Source organism: Alexandromys fortis, unplaced genomic scaffold (assembly GCF_014885135.2).
Source record: "Alexandromys fortis isolate MF-2015 unplaced genomic scaffold, M_Fortis_MF-2015_v1.1 scaffold_99, whole genome shotgun sequence".
In the NCBI taxonomy this organism is placed as follows: Eukaryota; Metazoa; Chordata; class Mammalia; order Rodentia; family Cricetidae; genus Alexandromys; species Alexandromys fortis.
The window spans coordinates 5141561-5152504 of NW_026067982.1; the positions used below are offsets into that span (position 1 = coordinate 5141561).

At 43.5% G+C, this 10944-nt stretch overlaps 1 protein-coding gene across 1 annotated transcript; it reads left to right on the top strand.

Moving 5' to 3' along the window:
- The first annotated feature begins 6338 nt into the window (after positions 1-6338).
- Positions 6339-7286, top strand: LOC126511421 (olfactory receptor 56). Its single transcript, XM_050158572.1, has one exon. It carries the CDS (start codon positions 6339-6341, stop codon positions 7284-7286), a length of 948 nt encoding a protein of 315 aa, XP_050014529.1.
- Positions 7287-10944: the final 3658 nt, after the last annotated feature.

Consider the following 10944-nt stretch of genomic DNA (forward strand, 5'->3'; position numbering starts at 1 on the left):
ATACATACATACATACATACATACAATTTCAGCATATATACATATACTGAAATTTTTGAATATGTATTCAGAATCAGACAATGAAAAATTTTAAGAGCAATAAACAGGGTTATGTATAGTCAGGCTGAATAAAGAAGATGGAAATAAAAAACTATATGCTTTAATATACTTTATTTTACATACACTATATTTATATTTTAAATATTTTACGCAATGAGAAATAGAGGAAATCTTCAGCTGCTATGAATAATGTATCAGTATAACTCACCAAGAGAACAATTAATAGTTATGTAGGATGCAAACACTGCTCTACAATGTGCTCTATGGCAGAAGCCCTGGTGGCTACCCAGGTCTAAGCAGGAGCCTGGGCAGGGCCCAGTAGGGATATGGGTTGCAGGAGCTATAGTGTGTAGGACCAGAGACTGTGATGTGATCAAGACAGCAGCATCACAGCCTAGATCTTGAATGGCAGTTCACTGGGGTGGTGGCACTGGCTTCTCCTGGAGTGAGACTGCTTTTCCTGCACTGGTACACTCGTGCTCTAAGATGGACCTGCACCGGTCTGTCCCCTGGGCATGGGATCTCCGCCTGTGCTGTGGGCATTGCTGTCATCACCATCTCCCCCTTCCATTTCAGAGAAGTTTTCACTGTTTCCTAGCGAGAAGATGGATGGGTTTGTGGGAGGTGGATAAGCAAGCACATTGGGGTCAGCAGCAGTGATGAGAGAATGAAACAAAATGGAACAAAGCAAACAAAAGGGAGAAAAAGAACTAAAGAAAAATCACAAGAAAAACATACAGAAGCAGAGACACAAACTCACATGCATGGGAATCCCATAAAAACACAAAATTGAATATGTGTGTGTATGCACCCATACATATACACATATACACACACACACACAAATGTTTAGAGAGAGAGAGAGAGAGAGAGAGAGAGAGAGAGAGAGAGAGAGAGAGCCTTCCAAAATACAACTGAGTTAATTTTGTCTTGGCCATCTACTGCCCTTAGTGTGGTTTGTATACCCAGAGTGATAGTTTGAATGTAATTGGCCCCCATAAGCTCACAGAGAGTGGCACTATTAGGAAGGGCGGCTTTGTTGGAGTACATATGGCCTTTTTGAAGGAAGTGTGTCACCGTGGAGGTGGGCTTTGAGGTCTCATAGATGCTCAAGCTATACCAAGTATCTCAGACTACTTACTGAACAAGATGTAGAACTTTCAGTTACTTCTCCATCACCACATCTACCTGCATGCTGCCAAGTCACAACATGGTGATAATGGACTGAACCTCTAAACTGTAAGCAAGCCACACCAATTAAATGCTTTCCTTTATAAGAGTTGATGTGGTCATGGTGTCTCTTCACAGCAATAGAAACCCTAACTAGAACAACCAGTGAAGACTCAGTTGGAGAAAACTAATTTTCCCTTTGTGGGCGGTTGTTGATTGAAGACAGCTTCTGGGTTAGGGATGGGAGCTTGTGTCTAAATCCCTGTGCGTGCCGCTACAGTCTCCAAGTTCATATGTGCACCAGCCCTGTGTGCAGAAGGCCTTGTTTCCTTGGTGTCTTCCACCCCCACTGGCTCTTACACTCTTTCCACCTCTTCTCCCCCAAGTTCCCGAAGGGCGTGAAGCCCACGGAAATGTCTGGCAGTGTTTGGGTGACACTCACCCCCTATGCCACCATCTTGTGGATGCAAGTGATCTTCCTTCCCCTCTTGTTTAAGGTTAGAAGTTGCTCAAGGGCAGGACTGTGTCCAGTGCTCATCACTGGTTCAAGTCATCTCTCTGCATTTTACCCATGATTGAAAGATGCGGGCTGACTTCATGGGGACAAGTAGAGGACTAGTGTGGTTTATGGTTACTGGGGGTACTTGAAGGGAGGCCCATAGGTAGAGACTCCTTGAGCGCCCCAGGGGTAGGGAGCGGTTGTATGATGTATGGGAATCGAGGGATAAGGCACCAAAATGTGTTGAAATGGGAAGGAGGTAGAACACTGCTGAACTTTTTTCACATTCCTGTTAAGGCCCTGTGGCCTTTCCTGACAGGCTTCCTCATTCAGTCCCCACTGGCCCCATTTGAGCCACTTTGAGTTTCTGTAATTGCAAGCCTGGGAGTTCCAATTTCAGGGCTGGAGTTTGTGGGCCCCCTAGGGAGAGATGGGCTTCAGGGTCCTTGCTCAACATTTGTCTTAAGTACCTGTGTGGATAGTGGGGGATATTTCAGTGACTCGTGTGAGAGGTGGGTGCTTTGTGTGGAAATGGGGCAGGTGTGAGTGGGTGAGCTACAGTATCTACAGGCTGACTCTGGCACTTCTGCCCACCATCTCCTAGACTAAGTCTCCCTTCTCTTTTTCTGTTTTTGCTGGGAAGAGGCAGTTGTCTATCGGAGCCCTACTATCTGAACTGGAGTGGTCCATAACCTGAGGGTTGATGGGGAGGGAACTGGGGAAGGAGATGAGAGCTAAGGGCATAGCGCTTCCTTATCCTCTCTCCACCAGTAAATGCAACAGAAGAATAGTGAAATACATTTGAAGTAAGAAACTCCCCCAAAGGGCATTTCTGCCAATGACTTTTTTCCACAGGGGACCCACCAGAAGGTGAGAAAGGGTCATTCTCTTTAACATACTTCCACTCATCCTGGCAGTTCTTATTACTGGCTCGTGATTGATTCCTTCATTACAATGTGTTGGTCAGTATTTCTTGTGCTTTAGGTTGTCTGGTACTATTAGAGTGATTGTTTTTCTTCTCTTTTTAAAAAAGATTTATTTTATGTGTATGGGTGCCTTTCCTGCATGTATATATGAGTACCACATGTGTGTCTGGTTCCCACAGAGGTCAGAAGAGTAAGGACTGGAGTTAGGGATGGTTGTGAGCTGCCATGTGGGTGTGGGATCTGAACCTGGGTCCTCTGAAGAGCAGCCAGTGCCTTAGCCACTGAATCATCTCCCTAGCCCCTTATTTTCTCCTTTTTAAAGGGGAACAGTCATTTTGAGTGAAATGTCTCTCCCCTTGTTCTCAAATAACCTTGTAAAGATGAAGTGGCTTCTTTTTGTGTTGCTATCTCTAAATAGGAGAAAGGAAATCATTTAAAAGGCTGATCTTAGGAGGAAAAGAACATGCTAAATTCTAGGGGGGAAGTCCCGCATTGTTTTGCATAACAAATTGTCACCCAAGTATTTACTGGCCTCATAATACATACGTCAACACTGTCGCAGGAGTCCGGGGTTCTCCTTAAGAGCTGAAGTCATATTTGGAAACACAGGTTGTAGCCAGGAAAGCAGGAGACAAATCATGCAGATAGAAAGGCCCTGAGGTTTCGCCTGCTGTGAAAACCCACGGCAGGAAAGTGATGAAGGACAGAGGAAGGATTTCAGTTCTCCATGTTCAGGGTAGTCTTCTCAGAGAAGGGGAAGAGGAGAGTGAACAAGCAGAGCTTCTCTGTGAGGAGAGAAGAGCAAGTGTCTTCAAAGACTCTGTGACGGGGGCGAGCCCATGGTGTGGGAGGAACTGCAGGGAGGGTGAATCAAGGGCATTCCAGGGAGTTCAGAAGGGAAAGTCTGAATGGCGATGGGGGACCGTCAGCAAAAGTCTTACTTTTCTTTTTGAAGTGCTTTGGTTTTTGTTCTTCCGGGATTATGCTTCCTTCGGCGTTGTGTGTCTATACGCTGGGGAGGGAGTCAAGTGCAGGCTGGGAGGCCAGTCATGTAGAAGGCCATTGGTATCATCTGAGGACAGTGCTCATGGTGCAACTGGATAGGAGCTAGCATGTGAGAAGTATTTAGGAGGGCTGATCAGATAAGAAGTAGGTGGTCTCTGATGTTTGCGACATGTGCTTGGAGAAGGAAGGGAATCAACGATGTCTGGAGTGAGATGACTTGGGCAACTAGACTGGTCAACTAACAAGTGAGCTGGGAGGGAGCTGAAGACAGGTGTTTTTCTGGAGAAGACTAACAATGGATCTATCTACTTGTCCTCCTTAGGGAAGACTGGCCCACTGGCTTCAAGGAAACCATCTAGGATGGATAAAGAAATGTTGTTTGTCAGTTTATAGTGTGAGAGCTGGGGTAGGGAGTGTATGTGACAGAAAGTCCCCAATTCCTATCAGTAGGATGAAGTTTTCTCAGTACACAAGGGGAACTTCTCCTGTGAGCGGTGGAGACCTGAGTTATTTTGCCTGGTTGATCTTAAGACTGATATAGCTCAGAAGGTACTTTAAGGCCAGAGGGACAGTAATTTACTTTAAGGCTATGGGGACAGTAATTCACTCCTATAGAAAACCCCATTTCTGGATATCATTGTTTGGAAGAATACCTGATCCCATATTCTGACACATCAGACATGTTCTGCTCTGTGGAGAAATGAACAATCACTGGTCTGATGAAACCCATCTTAATTTAGGGAATTATCCCAGGTCTTTCTATACAAAGAGCCCAACGTCCTAGGCAACCGTTTCACTTCCCTTTGCAGTGTAGTAGGTAGACATGAAGACACCCACACACTAATATCTCAGAGGTGCAACTGCCATCCGTTTGTGAAGAATCTTCTGATATTTTATAAATAGCTGGAGCTATTTCCTGTGTTACCATTCATTTTCTCACCAAGAAAGAAATCATGTCACAAATTGCTGTGCTCAGGTCAGAAACAAACTCCCTAAAATCAAAGGAGGGGCCTTTCTGCTTTCAGAACTTGGACTTTCAGTCTTGTATTTCATCTGAATTATCTTATTCAGCAATCCATATTCATTGAGGTCAAGCTATGAACTAAATGGCTTCCCTAAGGGCTTCCCAGATGCCACTGGGAATAATAGATGATGTTTATATTCCAGTGAAACAATTCAGGCATTAAAATGGGAGGGGGAGCATATATGCAGCCAAATGAGGTGAGTAATGAAAATTGGATCAGGGAAAGGCCTGGATAGTGTAAAATGCTTAGATTTTACTTTGACTTTTCATCTCTAGGGAAGTTGGCATTTGAATCAAGATAGAGGTGGGTTAGAGCTAGGGATCTGGGCAAACAGCCTGCCTCAGAGACAAGTTCTAAAAAGTGAGAGGCCAAAGATGCAGATGTGTTCAGTTTGAGGAAATCAAGGAAGCACTATGAATGTTGGGGACCGGTATAAGCTCCAAGGCATTAGTGGGTGCAGATGTACGAGTGTATGCTCATGTGTGTGTACATGCACACTCACATGGAAGGACTTGTTTGTCTTTAAGAATTCGATTTGTCTTAGACTAGACTGGGAAGACACTGACATACGTTCAGCAGGAGGTTTTTAGTCACCTCATATATTAGTAGAATCATGGGAACTATTGTGAAAACAGGACTCAACAGCTTTAGTAACAGAGCTGGGGAACCATGAAGAAAGGCACAAGGAGTTATCAGGATGAAACGTGGTAATTACTGTGTGCACAGTGAATAATTGGATTCTGAGAAGCCTTGGCTCTAGAACCAAGAGGTTTTCAGATGGCTTGAATCTTAATTGAATGATTGACAGAACTATTAGAATAAAAATGATTCCAACACCTTTGGCCTGAGTAAAAAAAATTCAGGAAGAAGCCAGGCATGTATTATATGAATTACATTAATCACACACCTGTAATTCAGTACTAGGAAAGCTGAAATAGAAAGATTGCCTTCAGGTCAAGGCTAACCTAGGCTACAGAGTGAGTTCCCTGGCTACCATGGGGTTTAGGACAAGATCCTATTTCAAAAACAAATGCCAGATCATCCCAAGATTTTATTATTTAGTATATATATACATACATACATACATACATACATACATACATACATACATACATTGGATCCCCTGGAACAAGAGTTACAGGCAGTTGTTAGTTGTCTAAGGCAGGTTCTTGGAACTGAACTCATGTCCTCTGCAAGAGCCACAAATGGTCTTAGCCACTGAGCCATTTCTCCAGGCTCCCATCCCTAGGTCTTTAACATACTCCCTTATAATTTACTAGTTCTTGTTTGCACAGGAAATAGTCTGAGTGGTGTTAAAGTATGACTCCATCTATTTAAAGTCAGTGCTGAATAGCAAAGCCGAGATATTGCTGGCTGGAGGAGGATTCTCCAATAGTTGTGTGACTCATAAAAATAGATTCTATTGTTCTTGGTATAATGTATACAAATATAGACTTGTAATGTAGTTCTGTGAACTAGCAAAGTTGTGGCAGATGAAAGGCCATGGTTCTGTATATTGCAAAGCAAATACCATTAAATTTTGGTGAATTAAAAAAGCTGTATCTGACTAAAGAATATTTGAGAATCAAAGTCATACTCGCCCCATCTCAGAACTTCGCTGTGTCTGTTTTCAGGTGGCTGAATCACTGAGCCATGGGAATATGGCCAAATGCATCATCCATAGATGGGTTCATCCTCTTGGGCATCTTCTCCCACAGCCAGACTGACCTGGTCCTCTTCTCTGCAGTTATGCTGGTCTTCACAGTGGCGCTCTGTGGGAACCTTCTCCTCATCCTCCTCATCTACACTGACTCCCGACTTCATACTCCCATGTACTTCTTCCTCAGTCAGCTCTCCCTCATGGACCTCATGTTGGTCTGTAACATTGTGCCAAAGATGGCAGCCAATTTCCTGTCTGGCAGGAAGTCCATCTCCTTTGTGGGTTGTGGCATACAAATTGGATTTTTTGTCTCTCTTGTGGGATCAGAGGGGCTCTTGTTGGGACTCATGGCTTATGAACGCTATGTGGCCATTAGCCACCCACTTCACTACCCTATTCTCATGAGTCAAAGGGTCTGTCTTCAGATTGCTGGGAGTTCCTGGGCTTTCGGTATCCTTGATGGAGTAATTCAGATGGTGGCAGCCATGAGCATGCCCTACTGTGGCTCAAGAAACGTAGATCACTTCTTCTGTGAGGTGCCAGCTTTGCTGAAGCTGGCCTGTACGGACACATCCCTCTTTGACACCCTGCTCTTTGCGTGCTGCGTCTTCATGCTACTCCTCCCCTTCTCCATCATTGTGGCCTCCTATGCTCGCATCTTGGGGGCCGTGCTCCGCATGCACTCTGCTCAGTCCCGAAAAAAGGCTCTGGCCACCTGTTCATCCCATCTGACAGCGGTCTCTCTCTTCTACGGGGCAGCCATGTTCATCTACCTGAGGCCAAGGCGATACCGGGCTCCTAGCCATGACAAAGTCGTCTCAATCTTCTACACAGTTCTTACTCCTATGCTCAACCCCCTCATTTATAGCTTGAGAAACAGGGAGGTGATGGGGGCACTGCACAAAGGGCTGGACCGCTGCAAGGTCGGCAGCAAGCATTGAAAAGCCGTGGTCCAAGGCCTGGCTGTGTTACCTGCTATTTGTATATTATTGGTAAGGCATTTTTTGTTGTGTGAATCTCTGTTTCCTTCTAGATGAAGGAGAGTCATGACACTGCCCCTCTCACAGGGATTTTGTGGGGACCCCTTTCTATGAGTTTAAAACCTCACAAGGGAGCCCCGCTTCACTATTGTTCCCATCAGTTGTACATAACATCCTTCAATAAAATTTACTCTATTTCTTAATTATTCTTGGCAATAGTTGTCTTTTATTTGAGTGCTTGCTAAGGGCTGGAAATTGTCTTATTCCATTTTGCCTTATTTAATAGGTAATTTTGGATTAAAAAAATGTGGATATATTAAATGGGAATTTTCCAGATGTCAGGAATTGAGATTTCTATAACACTTGAATAGCCTTAGCTTCCTCTGTGTTCTAGTAGAGGCTTTAGAAACTGCCCTTTAAATTTTTGTTTGGGGTCCAGTGAGACCGATCAGCGGGTAAAGGCTTCTTTCACTAGGCCTGACAACCTGAGTTTGATCCCAAGACCCTCATGGTGGAAGGGGAGAGCCACGCCCTGCAGGTGGTCCTCTGAACTTCATATGCATTCCAGGGTACACATATATTTAACATGCATACACAGAAAAAAATAAATGGAATTTTACAAGAACATGAATGGGTGTGTCTTTTAAAATGTTGAGATATAGGCTTATTTGGGTCCTTTGACTATTTTTAAAATGCATTTTTTATGAGTTGTTGTTGTTCTTTGTATGCTATAGAGACTGTGACCTTACCACACATGCAAGGTACAGATATGTCTCCCACTCCCCAGGCTGCCCTTTTTACTTTTGGATAGTAATACTGGTACACAACAGCTTTTAGGATTTTTATAAAGTCCAATTTATTTATTTTTTCTTTAGCTGCTTATGGCTTTGGCATCATAACTGAGACTGTCTAATTGTCAAATTAAAGGTCTTGAATATTGGCATCCATTTTATTGCTTCCACTCTTATAGTTAGTTTATTGATCCATCTTCAGTTCATTGTAGCTTATCATGCAATGTAGAGGTCGAGCTTCATCCCCTTATCCATGTAGATGGATATCCGATTGTTTTAACATTTTCTGAAAATGCAGACTTCTTCATTCACTGAATGGCATTAGCATCCTTGCCAACAGTCAATGTGTCATAAATATGTGTTTATTTAGAAAGTTCACTTCCTGTTTTTCTTCTGTTCATCTCTATGCCAGTACTCTACATAGTTTTGATTACTGCTTTACCACTGTTTTATAATCAACTTTGAAATTAGAACTGTGACTCCTCCGGCTTCCTCTCTCCCTCCTTCCTTTCCTCCTTCTTTCCCTCCCTCCCTCAATCTTTCTTTCTTTCTTTCTTTCTTACTTACTTACTTCCTTACATTCATTCTATCAATCTGTCTGTCTGTCTGTCTGTCTATCTGTCTTTCTGGTTTTTCAAGACAGGGATTCTCTGTAGCTTAGAGGCCTGTCCTAGAACTAGCTCTTGTAGACCAGGCTGGCCTCAAACTCACAGAGCTCTGTCTGCCTCTGCCTCCTGAGCACTGGGATTAAAGGTACACGCCACCACAATCTGACCTCCAACTTTGATCTTATTCAATCTTGTTTTTTTATTGAGCTTCAGAAGCTTTCCATAAATTTAAGAATTGACTTCTCCATTTAAAAATTTTTTGAAAGCAATTGCATTGGACTTGACGAAACTACACTTTGAGCAGTAGTACACAAAGTGTTGATTTGTCTTTTTAACAACATCAGATCTCTCAATCTGTAAACACTGGGAATCTCTTTGTATAGCAAAATAGTGTCTGTCTAATTGGACTATGATCTGCTCAACAGGAGAGAGCATTCATGTCTTGACCACAAACCTAACCAATTAACTGTGAGAAAGCTCACAGACTCAAGAGGAGAACCTTCTACTGCTGTTTTTTTTTTAACCAATATAAATTTTTTTTATTGAGAAAAGGAAAAAAAAAGTTTCCGCCTCCTCCCAGCCTCCCATTTCCCTCCCCCTCCTCCCACCCTTCTCCCCTTCCCCCTATTCCTCTTCCCCTCCCTCTCCAGTCCAAAGAGCAGTCAGGGTTCCCTGCCCTGTGGAAAGTCCAAGGTCCTCCCGCCACCGTCCATGTCTAGGAAGGTGAACATCCAAACTGGCTAGGCTCCCACCAAGCCAGAACATGAAGTAGGATCAAAACCCAGTGCCATTGTCCTTGGCTTCTCATCAGCCCTCATTGTTCGCCATGATCAGAGAGTCCGGTTTTATCCCATGCTTTTTCAGTCACAGTCCAGCTGGCCTTGGTGAGCTCCCAATAGATCAGCCCCACTGTCTCAGTGGGTGGGTGCACCCCTCATGGTCCTGACATCCTTGCTCATGTTCTCCCTCCTTCCGCTCCTCATTGGGACCTTGGGAGCTCAGTCCAGTGCTCCAGTGTGGGTCTCTGTCTCTATCTCCATCCATCACCAGATGAAGGTTCTATGGTGATATGCAAGATATTCGTCAGTATTGCTATAGGATAGGGTCATTTCAGGTTCCCTATCCTCAGCTTCCCAAGGAACTAACTGGGGACATGGCCTTGGGCTCCTGGGAGCCAATCTAGGTTCAAGTCTCTTGCCAACACTAAGGTGGCTCCCTTAACTAAGATATGTGCTTCCCTGCTCCAATATAAATTTTTTGAAAAAAGGTCTTACTATGTTGCCCTGACTGCCTGGTACTTACTATATAAACAAAGCTGATCTCAAAGTCCCAGAGATCTGTCTGCCTTTGCCTCCTGAGTTGGGATTAAAGGCATGTGTCACCATGCCCAGCCCTCAACATAACTTCTAACTACATTCAAATACTTATCCTTAGGTTCGCAAATGAGTGTAGCTCTCATTTCTCATCAAAGACGCTTCCTTCTTGCAGCAGATGGAGGATATTGTGGAGATCCATAACTGGTCAAAATGCAGAGAAGTGACTGTGGGTGCCCAGATCCACGTAGTCTACAAGGCAACCTCTATACCTGTTATTCAGGAAAAGTCAAGGAAGAGGGAGAGGGTGGACTGAAAGAGCTAGAGAACCAGGATTCCTGCTGCGAGATAGTGGTGTCTTCTATTCACTACACAGAACTTCGTTACCTAAGCAGGACCTGCATGGTGTCAATGCCCAACAGTCAATCAATGGCTGATAAGACTGGGGGATAATTCTTTTTCAGGAGGGAGCTCCCTCATAGGTTGGTTACTCAATTCCAAGTATCAGTCCTAAACACACATATATATCACTAAATGGATTCAGTAGGATATATATATATATGTAACAATAGTAATTAAAGAAAAAAGGATCATGAATTTTAGGAGTGGGGAGACATGGGAGCAGTTTGAGAGGTGATAGAGAGGGGTAGAAATTAAGTAAATGTAGTATTCATACAGCAAATTAAAGAATAAAAAATTTAAATGAGAAAAATCATACACCATGACCAAGTTGATTTCATCCCACAGATGCAATATTGGTTCAACATGAGCAAATTAGTAAATGTAATACAACATGGAAATAGAATTAAGGGGAGAAATCAACAGTTGTCCCAAGAGACAAGGAAAAAAGTCTTTGACAAAGTTAAATATTCTTTCATAATCTAATCTCTGAAGTCACGAGGATGAG